The sequence below is a fragment of the Mixophyes fleayi genome, chromosome 8, assembly GCF_038048845.1.
Source record: "Mixophyes fleayi isolate aMixFle1 chromosome 8, aMixFle1.hap1, whole genome shotgun sequence".
In the NCBI taxonomy this organism is placed as follows: Eukaryota; Metazoa; Chordata; class Amphibia; order Anura; family Limnodynastidae; genus Mixophyes; species Mixophyes fleayi.
Window position 1 is genome coordinate 68,944,967 of NC_134409.1, and position 17,816 is coordinate 68,962,782.

The window sequence follows — 17,816 nt, forward strand, 5'->3', positions numbered from 1 at the left end:
ATGTTTTCTGCTCATGAAGCTACAAGAATAGCCATGTTTCCCAAAATAAACTGCAAAGCAGACAGTTCCTTATCCTGGACTAAAATATAATTTTCTTACTGCATAATAGCATAGGTGCACCTTATTTTCTATAATAAAAACTCAAAATACTAATGTGTTACTCTCTCAAAACAACTATTTAGTAGGATGTAAGACTTTCCAAGTCTGTATAATAAACAGTTACAATATTAATTTATTTGCAAAAGCAAATATTCTTTCTTCTTGTATTCATTCTGTGTGATTAAAAAGTATGGTGCAAGAATGCAACAGAATGATTCGATAAACAATAAATAATAAAATGTCAACATATTTAGTGCATGTAGCACAGTAAATGCTAAGCATCTAAGGCCTCCCTGCTGTCTCAGATTATTAGATCACTTGTGTTTGTTGTTTGTTGAAGCAATTACATATTCATTTAATGTGATTTAACAACCACATTACATGTATCACTTATATATTTTTGTAGTTTGAGGTATTTTCATTTTTTCCACTAGCAGACAATCGCATCTATATACACATTAATGCTCGACTTCTACAACCTGCAAGTGTGTGTGTGTGTGTGTGTGTGAAGGTATCAGGGGATTTAAACCTTCTAATCTTAGCGTGGCCGAGAAGGGACAAACCCATCATGACAGTCATTACAATCCACCCATTTTAATTTAGGTAACAGCTATTATGCAGAGAGTTTTGGTAATGTGCATATGCAGAATTAAGGAAGCAACGATAAATGACAAAGAAGGGCGTGTACAGAGAGAGAGATGATGGAGATACGGTGGTTTGTACCGCTTGCATACTCACAAAGCCTCCCATGCTAGATGCCTGCCTCCCCTCCCTTACCAGATACAGAGAGGTGCATGTTGGTAGTTATAGCAGAAGATCATGCAGTGTATTTGGATCCACAACCTGCATATGGCAAGGATCTCCCTAACCGGTGCTTCTGATTCTCTAACAGCACGGTGGGTGGGAGTGTCAGACTGAAACCCCCCTCCCCTCCCAAACCGCACAAAGCGACTGACAGCAAGAGGAAATAGAATCCAGCAACAACGATAACATCAGTTTCTGTCCACCTGGGACATGACAAGTCCTGGCTACCCTAGCTGGGCTCAGGATGAGAGGCTAGTATTGGCCTGTGGTGGAGGGCAGAGGTTGGGAGTGGGTCGGGTAGAAGGAATCAGAGGCAGGTGGCACTGGAAAACAGCATGGTAGGGAGAACAAGATGAAGAGGAGGAGGAGGAACGGGGAGGGGGGTATACATCCATCAGTGTGCTGTATAATATTACCATCTGGCTAAAACCAAGTGAGGAAGAGGCAGTGCACTCACAAGACTCATCGCTGCTGGATTTAGCAGATCTGCAGCATGTATGTATAAACATAAGTGTAATATTGCTGTCTTTGGAAGAGAGAGTGTTTCATTGTCACATACATAAAACACAAATTTTACCATTGCAATTGCCCTGTTCGGTTTAATTGATGCATCTGCCCTCCTGCCCCCGACCGAAGCACCGATCATGGGCTGTCTTCAGAGCATCACCTGCAAGTCCCGCGTCAGAAGGGAGAACATCACCGTGTATGATGTGTGTGCCACTATAGACCAGTGCCCTACCTCTGTAGAGGAGAACTCGCCCATTGTCTTAAGATACAAGACCCCCTACTTCAAAGCTTCGGCCCGTGTGGTCATGCCACCCTTACCCAGGCATGAAACCTGGGTGGTGGGATGGATACAAGCCTGCAACCAAATGGAATTCTTCAACATCTACAGCGACCTGGGAATGTAAGTGACCGTTGTAGACTAACATGGTATTTGACATGTCAAGGCTTAAACCGGGGACAAAGGTACTGGGACAGTATCAATAATGTTCTTCTCGACGGTAATTTGACATTACAGACTATAAACGTTAGATTCTATTTTAAATGCACTGTATGATGATTATTCTTATTTTATTTTGAGTTATTTTTATATGTGATTAAGTACTTGAATGTAAGACACAAAGTCAAGGCTGCTAGTACTGTGATTTCATTGTTATTATCCACAGTGTTCTATTTCTATGCTTGAATATTGAGTTAGCTGTTTGGGAATCCCTTATCAATATTGCCACAGAATTGTATGCCAGTCACTAAATAGTTGGTGTTATTAGCTGAACTTCATTGGTGTCAAGGACACATTAAGTGGGATTATGCTTCTTGAACAGACAATTATATTGGAATCTAGCTGACATTTCATGTCAGCAATTTACTAATAAATTAATGTTGCAATGTCAACATACCAGAATGAAACTGGAATAAGAGTAATATAATATAATTTCATTTGAAATTACATGTGAAGAAGAATCACTGAATATCACCATTCACTTAAAAGATTTTATTTTGAGTATGTTACAATTTTATGTTGTTTTTGAAAGTTTACTATCTGCAAACAATGCAGCACATTTACATTTATACTCTGATTCGAATGAATCTATGAATAAGTAAGTTGTTTCTCTGAGGAGAGATATTGTAATTTAGTCATCTTATCTTTGTTTACTGAATGGTAAATATGAGTTAAAAGGGTTATTATCATACTGGAAAGCAAAATACATCACAAAAATAATTGTTACCTTAAACTTGGCACTAAAACAGTATTATGCCTACCCAACAATGTGACATTGAAGTGGTTAACAATATCAAAATAATAAGGGTTAAACTTACAATAACACGTAACAAAGTTAGCATGTTTATATATTTTTTTTATCAGTTACCACCTAGAGTTAGATTACAATGACTTCCTTTTATATCATGTTTCACTTGGTTTTTTTTTTGCATAAAAATGTAAAGACTGGTGACATTTCGGGCCTGATTTTGGGTTAGGAGCAAAGCAAAAAATAAGAAGCAAATTTGCAGCTTGACAAACCATGTTACAATGTAATGGGTACAAATTGACTTATTTTTTTGCATGCAAGGAAAATACTGGCTGTTTTTTCATGTATTACACTAATACTTGATAGCTTTGTTTTTACACTGAAATTGAAGTTGATCTATGACATGCCATATCACAACTATAAGTCTGTCTCTACATTTAAAATTTACCTCCCTGTCTAATGCAACATGGTTTTGCCAAGGTGCAAATTTGCTCCTTTTCTTAGCATTACTCTTAACTCAAAATCAGGCCCATTTTATTTAACTTTAAATAACTTTAACCTTTCATAGGGCTCTATTTATTATTATAATTATTATTATTATTATTATTATTATTATCATTTCTAGCAAAGAGAGGTGTTTTCACCATATCTATCAAGTATTTACCTCCATCTCATAGGCAAACCGAGGAGGGGGGGGTTCCTAGTGCCTGGAAACCCCCTCCAAGCCTGGGGCACTGTATAATTGAGGTGACTGGACCCAAAAAAAATATGTATCCAAATCATGTGAACAATTGCCATGTGTCTGTGTAACTAAGAGATAAAGCACTTGTTACATTTGTCACTTGTTTTAAGCAATTGCATATAAATCAGGTTATATTATTAAAATGGACTTGTGATCTACACAAAACTGCTCATTAATCAGATGTCTGAACAGACCACATATAAATACACATGTCACATTTACTATGTGTTGTATCTGTAATGTTTCTTCTGTATTCACCAATTAGCATATCTGCATGAAGTAAATCATCTACTGGGAGTATTAACAAACTTATAAGTGACCCAGGTGCAGTATTGGCAAGAGCATGCTCAGTATACTCCTGAGGAACATTCTGTGACATCATCAAGTTACCAGCTTTTAGTACTTTAGCTCTGAATGATCACAAGATTAGTGTCACAAGAACACCGTCTGCACAAAATAATAGCTAAGGCATTTATGACACAGAGAGGGAGGGACAGTTTTTGATTCTTCTCAATAATAATAAGCATATTAATAACTTTACATATAGATTAGCCATCTGGCTGTTATTAAAAAAAAGTGGTATCTGTGTCATTGTTGTTTACAGGGCAGAAATAAACTGAGATAAGAAAGTTGACGTTTCTTTTCAGAAAAGATGGCAACCAAGTTTACCTTTCCATTACTCTTTTATTCAGACTGTACCATTAATATTGAGATTTGTTTTTAAATGGCTTGTTAGGTAAGCTTAAAGTTATGTTTATTTATATGAGATATATGTATTTAACAAAATCCATACATACCAAAGCATGCTTCTTCTTAAATCACAGATTTGTCAGAGAGGTTCTGGCTTTCTTTTTAAGGATCCATTAACAGAAGGATTTATAGGGCCTTTTGATCTGTGAACAACCATATACTACTAATAATGCCTTGGTGAATGCTTCTTAAGTTGAATGTGTGAAAATGGTGTTTGCTGTGCTCCACAAAATAGTTGGAGAACACACTTATATTTGAAAGTAGAGTTTAGTCCACATACTGAACATGCAGGCTGGTAATATTTAAACGTATGTCTAAATCATCATTTATAGACAGTTATATGAGCAGCAATTGACTTTACACATTTCAGGCATCAGAGCACTTAATCATAGGGCTGTGAAGTCAGGTGTCAATCGCTGATGATGTACCTGTCTTTAATGATGTATCTGTCAATTGCCACTGATGTCTGTGTATTTTAATGATCTACCTGTCTTTTAATGATGATTTAATAAGATCTGCTTTTAAACACTACAAGCCAATGTATTTAGTGGGCACACCCTATATTATGCTTCTTTGGAGGTGTTGAATTTCATGTAGGTCTGCATTTTCATGTAAATCCTATGTAAATCCCTGCACTCAACAATTTACCAAGCTGTAATGAACCTAAGGGAGATCAGCAACAAAATAATTGTTGGAATTGCTTCAATACATAGAAGAAAAAAACAGGGATTTTATACAAACTTGTCTCATGTGTGATTTGAAAAAGAATGTAATTCCCTTAAAAATTTGTTTCAAATCAGTCAGATTATTTTCAGCTATTCCAGTAAATCTACTCAGTAGATGATAACTCTGTGTGAGTAAGATCGTTGCTATACTGAATAGGACCCCATGGCCTCAATTAGAGTCGGGCGCAATTTACACTAAAATCTTAAGTGTAGATTGCCTCCCGTAATTTACACAGTATTTTGATTGGCACAGTGCGACTTAGAATATTGTGCAAATTGCACAAACACACCCCTTTATCTGCCTTATGGGCAGGCGTGCAAGTGTATCATGCACAGTGCCCTGCAAAGCAGATAATTAAATAAAGAAAAAATGTAAAAAAAAATAAAAAGTGTTCTTTTTCTCCCCCAAACAGCACAAGGGTTGACTATGCTGTTTGGGAGGAGGTGCACACCTTTATTTATTTTTTCCTTTTTTTTTTTTTTTTTAATACATCAAGGCTTGCACCAGCTGAAGGCATCCACAGAAGATACGTCTCCTAAAGACCAATTTGCAGTTGCTTTCAACTCAAAATAGCATGTAAATAGCGTGAACACAAGGTTAGATGGCTAGGCTCACCCACTACCTCCCCGTTATACCTCTCTAAGCGCAGAAAGGTGCAGCGGGTAGATCCATATCAGCTGGTGTGCAAACTGAGATGAATCTTTGGCCAAAAGTGCTTTTGCGCTGAACAAAAGGAGTTGCATCCAACTCTAAATCTGGCCCCATGTGAGCAAGTTCCTGCACCTACATTTATACATATTGGAAATACATCCTGTTGTTGGACACTCGGATTTTAGCAGCATTACTTGCAATAACGTTTTTAAACTCTTCCCTACTCAGTTTGTATCCCAGAAGAATTTATTTGTTTTCAAATAATGTTCTATATGTAGTTGCATAGTGCACTGAAAGACATGTCTATTGTTTGCTATTCAGTTTATGTGAAAGTTGAGTGGAAGTTATAATGATTCTGATGAACAATTCCTGTTTGTATCTGTATGAATTATTCCAGACTGGTTTGAAAAACTGTTGTTTATTTATTTGAAACTTCAATGGCAGTGAAATCTTAGTTTTTGAATCATTAATACAGTACACGTGGACCATCTCTTTCTGTGATGTAGAAGAATGGCAGGTGTGAACTTTGCATTCCTTATTTTGTGTTTGGAATGCGTTTGGAATCTGCAGTCTCTCCTAGAATGTTTTTAAAGACAATATACAAGCAGGTGATTTCTATATTAATGAAATGCTCAGTATGCACTAGAAGTTTGAATCTGCCTTGTGACATCTTAGACGAGGTTTCTAAAATTGGAGGTCTACTAAGTGTTTTATTTCAGTTTATAAATAGGGAAGCACAGACTTAAACTTAGTATTAATGCAGTATGCTAAAATACCAGCACAGTTGTAATCTTTTTCTTCTTCGACAGTTTATTTTATATATGACATAAATAGTTTTCCTTGTATTTTTTCTTCTACCAAACTTTTTTTGCTTCATATTAAACTGGTGTTATTTTTCAGCTGTATTTTTATGCAGCAAGTATAAAAAGTATCAAGGTCACATATCTTCTAAATGACTGTGAAACAACTTGAACACATATATTAAGGCAAGATTCAAATAAATTACATAAAACTGTAAATCTCAATTTAAGTCATTAGGGCAACGATGATCACCTGGAACTTTCAGATATACTTAGCTGGCATAATGTGAGTTGAGTTAATTAGATTGAGTCACTTAGGTTTGCCTAGGACTTCATCACAACTGATTTAACAATAATTATAGTAAATGTAAAATAAGTAACTAAATACATTCATGTCAGTAAAGTATTCGTGTTATTTGATATAGATAGTTACAAAAAAATGGCTGAAGAAATAAATAGGGGGAGGGCATTTAAAGCATCATGTTCAGAGGATAATTACATCAAAATATATTCTACTGCAATATGAATTTTAACATTTGTGCACTTATCCTTAGAGTTATCTTAATATTATCACTATTGTAGACAGTAGAAACTTCACTATATGAACTATGAGTGAAAGGTAGTTAACCACTACAGTACCATTACATACTGTTATATGACATCACATGCTGCCTGTGATGTCTTATGTCACTGTATTCTCTTTTATAATGTTATGTGTTATTGGTTCACATGACATTTTCTGTGCTCTGTGATACCATAAGCACCAGACTCATGTGTTATTCCTTTTATCTTCCTATAAGAGATGTGGAGAAAATTGTTTCTGTTCCCCAGCAATTATATCAATGTATTTTTTGCCATCAGAGGATGCTGGGAAATTTAGATGTCTGATAAATTCTGGAGGAAGTATGGGGGTTTTAGCAGTGATGATGGCACCAAGTGTAAACTACAGGTTGTTATTCAGAAACAGTATGTTAGTATGTCAGTGCTTAATATGTGTTCACATATTGTCAGCGCAGTCTTTGACTTTGTACTATTAGTTATTATTATTATAATTACTACTGTTATTTGAATAAAATATATGAAATGTCTCTTTGGCCTATATGCTGTGTTATCAACCTTGATTTACAAAGACAAACTGGTGGAACTACCTTGGGCGCTATGCTATGGATATCCTCTTCGAATCACATGTTTAGAAGAAGCCCCTACTCTGCACTTTTCTGGCAGCTAGAGTGGCATCGCCTGGCCCCTTCCACATGTTGAGTATAGTAGAAATGATAAATTAAACAAGGCAACATATTTGTTTATATTTACTGGTTGGTACAGTCAGATGACATGTAGTATCACTGCTGCCTTTTTTGTACATAATTGAATTTTTTAGATACTTATGTACAGATTTGAATTTATTGTTAAAGCAGATTGAAATATCAGACAACCAGATAGATATATCACCATGTGTTGCCTTAACCCAGTGTGAAGCCAAATCATAATTTTATATAATTTGATTATCTTATTATGGGGAGTGTTTAGGGGTATGGTCTTACCTGCTTACTGCAAGTGTGTGCAGTCATCTTGGACTGGAATAACAGGCCCCAATGAAGCTGAATGGGATCTAGTCATTAAGCCAAACCTCATACTAGATAGAAATAATTTTGTTGCAGAAACACCTTTTTTTAAAACATTATCATTATTATTCGTTGTAGTAGCAAATATACGTTTTCAGAATAATTGAATTATGGTCACTGTCAGGGCCGGAACAGTCCATTGTAAGGCCCATAGCAAAATTTCGTGAAGGGCTCAGTGACGCTGCATTTTAAGAGTATTTGGAGCATCCTTCTTGTCAACAAGAGAAGTTATTAAAGACAATACTGTGAATGGCAGAGGTATATTTTACTTGTGCTTTGCTTCTATAAAAGGTCCTGTTTTATATACTGTAATTGAAACAATATCCGCTGTCATGTGGGTGTCCTGAGTGGTGACATTCAATATTTCTCAATTTCCACTGTGTCCCATTAATATCAGCACATTAATCCATGAAAGCTAATAGCATATATGTTTGTCTCCCTCTATCTCTGTTCACATAACAGCCAGGAAATCAATGACTGCTAAAGGACCTCCCACATAGTTTTTATCACCATTTTTGCAAACCAACATTTTCTTTGAAGGTATTAAAGATCTTCTATGAGTAAAAAAGTCTGTATCATTTGTCCTTTTAGTGGACAGTTACAGATTCTTAGTAGTGAACATGGTGAATGCTGTACTATGGTTTTCAGCATGCTCTTTTTTATTTTTAAAGATACATCCCAAAATCAAAATACAAAAGATGGATGTTACTATGATACTAGACCACTATATTACAGCATAATATGTTGCTATGCTGTTGCATTCCCTTGTTACTATGTTGACTTGTTGCTATGTTACTGGAGTTCGCTGGTTTATTACCAATCTTTCAGCAATAAGTGTCACACTTTAACCCATTCAAGACCCGGAGACTTTTCATTCTATCCAATTGTAACATGTATCACTAGTTTGCTTTTGTTGGAATAACCTTTTTTTTATTTGTTAGATTAAAATGCTAATTTTAGGCCCGTGCCCATTGACATTAAAAATCATGCTTTTACTGTTTTTTTAACTCAAGTAAAAGCATGACAAAAGAATGAAATGTATGTATGGTGATGGAACCTATTAGTTCGAATGAGGCCAAACTCACTTCCACTAGCAGCATATCTTTCTTTCTGCTTAATTCACTCAAGCTGCCACTGACATGCAACACCCCCCCCCCCCCCGCCCCCCCCACCTCCAAGCGAAGGTGACACACCAAGGCCTGATTTATTCAGGCACACATACTGAGCGCAGTGTGCGTTTGTTTTAAAACGCAGGTAAATCTGGTATGTAATGGCCAAATGCATGAAGGAGCGGATCTGAAGATACGTGTGCTGGTGAATACGGGTGTAGGTCTGCTCTGCTTTACTAGACAGGACACTGCAGGATATGTGGAATACTTATGTGGAATATAAATCAAAAAAGAATGCACACACATAAAAAAAACCTATTCAACTAATGTCACCTATTAATAGTACAGGCATTAATGATAAAACATTAAAAAATAAAAACATTTTTTTCCATGAAATACATTTATTAGTATGTTATGAATGTCTACTGTACATAAAATACATTTTTACAGTTGCTCTTTAATGCAAACACACATAATAGCATACACAGCCATCATCACTAGTAATCAGCATTTAGACTAAACTGGAGCAAGAAATACGGCTGAACAACAAGTATTTCAGAGATGCCCAGAGTATGCTGCTGCATGCGCTCGAGATTGGCACACCATTACTATACAGTGACTAGGGGCCCTTTCCTTGTTCCCTCCCTGAAATCGTAGGCTGTAGTAAGTGTCCTTTGTGCACAAAGATGAATTGTACCTGACTACGTCCTGTGGCGTATGGTCCACTTCTCGGCATACACAGAGTGATTCTGTAGATTGTACGCCGTTTATGTCCTATAATGAATCAGGGCCCACATGTCAGACATTTTCTTAATGCCAGTGGATAACTCACACTAATATTGTTTTTTGGGAACAGAACTTTCCTTTGGTAGCATATTAGAATAAATATTACTTATGGGAATTACATAAGGGCAAATTAGGAAAAATGTACAGAAAAAACATTCCTATGATTTTTCTTTAGTTACCCTCAAACAATTAGGTTTTTGTACTTTTCCTAATGTTTATAGGCAAATGTATACTTTATTTTAGGTTGTGCTTACTTTAGTAGACCAAAATTTGGTGTGTTTTTTAACCTCTTTATTCCCCTTTTGTTATCAGTAGGGTATACTTTGTATATACTTTTTGATTACTACAGCTATCATCATCATCATCAAGACCTAAGTGTTCTCCTTACTACAACTATATCGCCATGTGACAGGGAAGACATTCCTGGAGCCTGCAGTCAGCGTTTTATTTTAGAATGTTATGTTTGATGATATAAATGCTGGGGATTGAATGAAACAGTTCCCGGCAGATGTAATGAACGCACAGCATGTCTGCCGTGCAGGTGGGTAGAAAAGGGCCCGCACCATCCTGCCGAACAACAGAATGTAGCTCTATGACCAGCGGTCAAAAAGAACCTGTCTATTAGAATGTAGATTTACTTTAGGTGGTATCCAAGTGGTTAAATATGTTCTTAATTTTACGCTAAGCAGGACAATGAAAATTACAGTGATGCCTAGAACCACAGGAATAAAGGATAGCATAAGTTTAATGAACGTAACACCAGGGTTACAATTTCAGGATGTGTTTTAGCTACTCCATTTCAAAACGCGCACCGTCAGTGACATAACAGTAAATTGCTTTGGTCACCAGGGTTACTGCATTTTTATTAATAGCCCATTGCACATTAAACATGCATGTTTGTTAAACAAACTTGTATATGTAAAAAACAGAGTCCATTAAAGAGAATAGAACTTTGTAGGGGCAACATCCACTGAGAACTTAATCTTTCCCGCGATCTCTAATTTTTCCTGGCTTGTGTTTCATTATAGCTCAAATATATGATTCTCAAATGTGTTTAGAATCAAAGTATATTTCTTACCCTGATCTTTATTACTATGTTGCCATATGTTGGTATAATAACATAGATATCATATACATAAATATCCATGCCTTGTTGGGAGTGACATAAATAAACCAAATTTCAGATCTACCATTTAAAAGCTAAATAGACTATACTTTCTCTTACAAAAATATCTTTTGCCTGAAACTACTTACATAAATATGAGTACATGCAGAAAAAATTCAAAAATAATGGCTGCCTTGTTTTTGAGTCTTGAATATTTAGTTGTATCTTAAAGTTTTTAACGTGTCCTTAATAAACAGTAGTGATCTTGTTCACTAAATGACACAGGAAAGGCCAAATACAATTTATATTAGAGGAGTTTCTAAGGGCCTCTAATCATTTTGTCATTCCACAGAACTGCATTTTTAAACCATATATATCTGAAATTCGACCATAAACAATCTCTATCTCCTTATAAAAGGAGATTCCAGACCCTCATCTGTGGATACTTCTGTAGCTATGACTGGTTTTAGCCCAAATTACTGCACAGGTGCATGTGCACTGCATTTTCTTCATAGCTGTGTTAATAGTACTGCAGCATTGCCTGTCTGATTTATCTTTTCACTGTTTGTGCTTTTCATAGTTTACTCCCTTGCTAAAAGATGGGGCAAAATTACACAAGTGTCTTCTCCCCAGTCACGATCCTTCATTAACAACAGGATCAGCACTGTTAAAAAAATAAACAAATGAATGAATAATTAAAAAAAAACAGGTAGTGTGACTTCCCTGCTAATGATCCAATTGTAGTACCCACCACACAATCAGCTGTATTGCTAGCCATATTAATTCTCACCATGGGGAACCACAAGCATGGGGTCTGCCTTTTATGGTGAATACCAGCTCCATGCCTCATAAGCACAAGTCTGGTGCCTCGGTTATGAAGGGAGGCATAATTCTAGTGACGACTATATTGCAGAGTGTGACTATCATTATATCCATATTATAGATTATCGTCCATTTTTTGAGTAAAATTATGTATTTGTGGTGTATAAGATATATTATTTTCACCCATACAGTAGGTCATTGTTTCAGAATGTTCTTATTGGCATTGCATACACCAGTCCATTATTGAGAAATGATTTGCATTATTTGCAGACATTAGCATGCATCAGTATACAGCAATCAGCACCAAAACTAAAACCACCGATAAGTGAAGTAAATAACATCTCATTACAATGGCCCCCAACAAGGGTGGTATATTTTAGGCAGCAAGTGAACAATCAGATCTTGAAGTTGATGTGATGGAAGCACAAGCGTAAGGAATGCTTGTGTTTCCAACACAAGGGCTAAATTGTGATAGCTAGATGATATCTGCAAATGGCCAGCTCTTGTGGGGTGTTCCCGGTATGCAGTAGTTAGTACCTACCAAAAGTGGTCCAAAGAAAGACAACCATAGAACCGGCAAGAGGGTCATGGATGCCAAAGGCACATTGATGCGCATGGGGAGTGAAGGATAGCCTGTCTGGTCAAATCCCATAGAAGAACTACTGTAGCACAAATTGCTGAAAAAGTTAATGCTGGTTATGATAGAAAGGTGTCAGAACACGATGTGCATCACTACGCAGCAGACCAGTCAGAGTGCCCATGCTGACCCCTGTCCACCACCGAAAGTGCCTACAATGGGCACGAAGTAGACCATGGATCAATGGAAGAAGGTGGCCTAGTATGATGAATCAAGTTTTCTTTTACATCATGTGGATGGCCAGGTGCGTGTGCATCATTTTTCTGGGGAAAGATGGCATCAGGATGCACTATGGGAAGAAGATAAGCCGGTGGAGGCATTGTGATTCTCAGGGTATTGTTCTGCTGGGAAACCTTGGGTCCAAGCATTCATGTGGATATGACCTTGACACGTACCACCTTCCTAAGCACTGCTGCAGACCAAGAACACATGTTCATGGCAATGGTATTCCCTGATGGCAGTGGCCTCTTTCAGCAGGATAATTTGTCCTGCCACACTGTAAAAATTGTTCAGGAATAATTTGAAAAACATGACAAAAAGTTCAAGGTGTTGACTAGGCCTACTAATTCGCCAGATCTCAATCTGATGATTGAACATCTGTGGGATTTGCTGGTAAAATAAGACAGGATCTGAAGGATCTTCTGCTAACATCTTGGCACCACATACCACGGGACACCCTCAGAGGTCTTCTTGAGTACGTGCCTCGATGAGTCAAAGCACATTTAGAGGTATGAGGGGGACCTAAACAATATTAATCAGGTTGTTTAAATTTGTGGCCGATTGGTGTATAACTAAACATGTGAAGTCAACTAAATAATATAGTCAAAATACTATCTGTCCCATTATATTGCAGAAGATAATAAATATCTTTTGCTTTGATCTTGGAGCATTAATCCTGCTTGGTTATCTTCTTTAATGCTGTCTGTTGAGTGAAGTAAGTTATGTGACAAGGCGAGGGGAAGCTGTATCAAACTAAGGTTTACTGTGTGTTTTAAAAACATCATCAATAGGGTAAATATTGCATCCTATTAATAGCAGTTTTAAACTCACATGATGTCCACTTTAAACAGCGCAAATGTTGGTAGGTATTTTTTTTCTTATACAAGCATCTTTTTAACTATTAATAGCACAGTTGGTTTTCTGTTTGTAATATAATGTCAGAAAACTTAAAAATGTAACAAAACACTTCACTTTTTTATTAACAAAGATGCAGTAGATGGTCAGGGTAATATTCAACAGTGCATTTATATGTACCTTTCAAATACAACAATTTAAATTTTAGATTGAGCTTACAATTGAAAACTGCACAGGTTTAAACAGTAATGATTGCCGGTCATTAATTTCACAATCAAGCATAATGTATCTGTGATTTTGACAGTAAACAGACTGCCAACATTCCATGAAGATGAAGAGAACATAATATGAAAGTAAATGATGATGTATCCCAAAACTAGGTCTGGAATTATGCCACTCAAGTATACTTTTTCTTTACCTACTCATGCCACCACCACCACACCAGAATCATAGCATTTTATTGTAGCATGAAATGTATACTTAAAAATTTCAAAAGTAATTCTGTCTGTTTCTGGTTTATTTTTAAATCTCCAAATAAACACTATTAATGTACAAAATAGAACAAATAAAATCAAAGAATTGTAACATGAACTGTCATATCCTGGCACTCCTGCCACACTAGGCTTTGACCTAGGTAGCCTTTACTCAAATTCGGGCCTGCCCATGGCACATCAAATGAATTGTTCCGATAACATAAGGTATGCAGCTCTGGAGTTGAACGCTGTGTGTCTAGCAGCCAATAACCTGCTGTTCAGGTGACAAGCTATGCAGTTCTTAGGAATCACCTATCAAATGCTCAATCTTCAAATTGATTTCTCACTGCTGTAGTAATGCTGTGTCAGACATCAGGCTTACAAGAGTTCCTCATATAGCTCTTGCTGTTTGACTGTCCTTGAAACACAATGCAGCACATGAAGACCGCACTGCACTGTTCACATTCTATGTGTTTCCTAGTGTTCCTCATGTAACATTACAAAATGCACTAGGGTAGTGTAGCTAGAATTAAAACCTTATCTCTACATTTGTGCTTGTCCATGTACTTTGATATACTAATGGCAAGGACAAAGATAACGGTTTCACTTACAAGTGAGTCCTGGGTTATGTTACAGAGGCATGCTGACACTGAAACTGTTACTGATAGAATAAATAAAAGACAGTTGTTAAATACAACATATGTTGCAAATATCTATATGTGTATTAAAGTGTGTTATCGTTTACTGTATTATACAACAATTGATTCATACAAATTATTCAATCAATATAAATTATTGTACAATCTAGTAAAACATGACATTTTAAATAGCTGAAATAATAATGACCACTACAGCCATTTATGATATCACTGTACTGTAATTATAGATGGGATGTGTTAGTGAGTGTGTCAAGGAAAGCATGTTCAAAGTGACGTAAAGAAGGAAATTTTTTGAAATAGCTGACAGTTTTATTATACCATGATGTATTACAAACATACATAAATATATTTAATTATTTCTAAATGCACTGGGGATTATTTACTAACAGTGGAAATGTGCAAATATGCAGTCAGCAACAGCAACCAATCAACTTTGAACAATCTAGTGCAAGTTACACAATGAAAGTAAATGTGTGACCTTTGCTAATGCTGACAACACACTTTTATATTACAGCTCATATTAGGCAATTATCCTGATATTGCAGTGGATGTAGTACAATAACTACATTATTGGGCATGTTGGTAAATGTGGTTGATAAATGACAGCTTTCGCATTGTCAGGCTTGTGTAAAGTTGGACACAAATGGTTCTCAGCTTATAGTATGTTTTTTTACATTTTGCATATGTCGACAAAGCACTAGTTACATTTGTGGCCACATGTAGACTGAGTTGCATCTAGCTCTTACTGTAGCTTGCAGCCCTGTATGTTGGAGCAAATAAAAATTGCGTAGACTGGGACTCAGATGCATATGCGCCTGCTTGGAGCAGGAACCTTGTGGGTACTTGATCACTGGTGTAATTACAAACTGATAGTGGTGACCACCAGCTTAGATGAGCCTGTCTCAACATACCTGTATAAAATGTGTCTTCATTTGGGATGTAGTTTCCTTATGCATTTTAGATGGAAACTGTTCCATCTCTATAAGAGGCCCTATGTGCACTTAACCACATTAATATGTCTCAGTGATAATAGAAATGTCAACGAATATCATTGGTCTGTTAGTGTCCCTTTACTAGAATTTTTCCTATTTTAACAATCCGTTGTCAGTTTATATCACTGCTACTCTAATTTCAGTTTTACATATTTTGTTTTTTCCTAGTAATCGCTTAATGTTTTCATTCAATCACATATCACTTCTTATACTTTCTTATTATAAAACAATAATAAACAATATAAACTGACTGAATGAAGTATAATACATTTTTATATTTATAATTTGATATTTTTTTTTATATTCACATTTACTCAAGTAAGGAGACCCTTCACCAAAGAAAAGAGTCTTTCCAAATATTTTCTTTAACTGTCTTCTTGTTATAGGCCACAGGACTTCCTTCGAAACACACATATATCTTCACCTTGGCTACATCAGATAAGTCTTAAGGTTCCTCAACTGTGGTTGCCTGACTCCGACTTCCTAAACCCCCCAAACTTGCTCCCAGAGCTATCTCCCTACCAATGTCCCCATTCTTATCTATTATATCCACATGGCCCCACTGTCCAATACCCAGCCCCTAATAGCCTGACATTACTGGGGCCATTTGTGACCATGCCTTCACTGGAGGTGTGGTACTCACTGTCACTGGGGTGGGTTGTGACATTCTTACAGGATTGTGTGCAGCAATCACTGCCTCATAATGCACCAGACACATTCTCTGAAAACATTCTACAAGCACAAGAGCATGCTATCATCACCCCAATATTAATAACACCAGATCCCTCACTCCCTGCTGTCTCACATATACCCAGTCAGTATGTAAGGAATGGAATGCTGTGCCTTGCAGCTGTGTCAATCTGCCATCCTCACAAGGTTTGTCTCCTGATCTGGCCATGCACAATCCCTTGGGTTAGCCCACTGTCACTGCTGGACTCTGCCACCTCCATGTCATCTCCAGTCCCTTGGACTCTTCTGCCTGCTCAACCCATTCACTTTATAAGCGTTTATGCAATCTCTTGCAGAACCAATTAAGCTACTGCAGCCATTTCTCTGTAACCAGATGATGCTCCACCGCTGTTGCCCATCATTGTGCAGCAAGTTTGGCCCACCACAGTAATTTTCTGTACTCCATCCCTCACTTGTATCTCTCCTTGCTCTCCTATCCTCTGATATTGATCCATAAGGTGCGCCACCCATTGCGAGAGCCTCATCTTATTACAGGAATTCTCCTGGGTTTCCTCCCTGACAGGGCCATGTAGCCTGCATGTTGGGCCAGTCCTCTGCACTATCAGCTATGCTGAAATTATATCCTCACCAGTGCCAATAGCATTTGAAGATGTTTTCACTGCAAAATACTTCCCTTTCCCTCTATACAAAATCTCACTATGAGCCTAAGTCCAACCCCATAGCTGTCCCTTCAACAAATCTCTTCTTGTTCCACCGTCTTCTTTAGCAAAGTACTTTGTGGTTGATGTTGTTTAAAAAAATTGCCTTATCATCACGTTGGAATTTTTACCAATACTATATGAGTTCAAATCATTTACAATAATGTACTTTCAGAAATCAACTAGAAAACAGGTTTCTGGCCAGCTTAATTCATTGATTCTGAAACCAGGGCTCAGAAATACTTTAATAGACCATGCGTGCTCTGTTAATTCAATGAATGCATCTACTAAATTCAATTGCGGTCACATAAATATATCCTGGACTATTTTTTTTGAGAACCACTGATCTTCTAAGTTGTTTAAATAAACCTATTATATAACAGAGATTTTACTTAATTTCAAACTGAACAGACAAGGAAGATGTATGCCATAATGTCACAATAGTTTAGATGCATAATGCATAGCATATTATCTACAAAGTTTAATTAGCTTTACTCCTTCTCTAATAGGAATTATTGGTTGTTGAAGAATATCCTAAGGCAGATTGTCTCCAGGCAGACTGCTACTTTGCCACAGATCATGTATATTTCATATGTGTCCAGTTAAACAGATGATGTGATGTAGATTTCTTTCTGCTGTTCCTGGTTCAGGAGGCAATTTTCTTCCACCGTATCTATTGTCTTATTACAAACATATAGACAGTAATCTGAGAATTCAGTAAAGAGGACTATATGTCTACATGCCTAAAAGTTTCAGAAGCATATTAGAATGGCTGCTTCACATGCAGCTCATATGTACACCCCTGAGCAGCTGCCTGTCATGATAT

General features: G+C 36.8%; 1 protein-coding gene across 2 annotated transcripts in view; it reads left to right on the forward strand.

Moving 5' to 3' along the window:
• The first annotated feature begins 675 nt into the window (after positions 1-675).
• The window catches only part of FAM78B (family with sequence similarity 78 member B), a 63,698-nt gene continuing 46,557 nt past the window's right edge, over positions 676-17,816 (forward strand). The window contains exon 1 of one of the 2 annotated variants that reach the window (XM_075182682.1): positions 676-1,810. In XM_075182682.1, coding sequence (XP_075038783.1) covers positions 1,548-1,810 — 263 coding nt within the window. In that variant the 5' untranslated portion in view covers positions 676-1,547. The remainder of the gene's footprint in view (positions 1,811-17,816) is intronic. The other variant, XM_075182683.1, reaches the window with a different exon arrangement.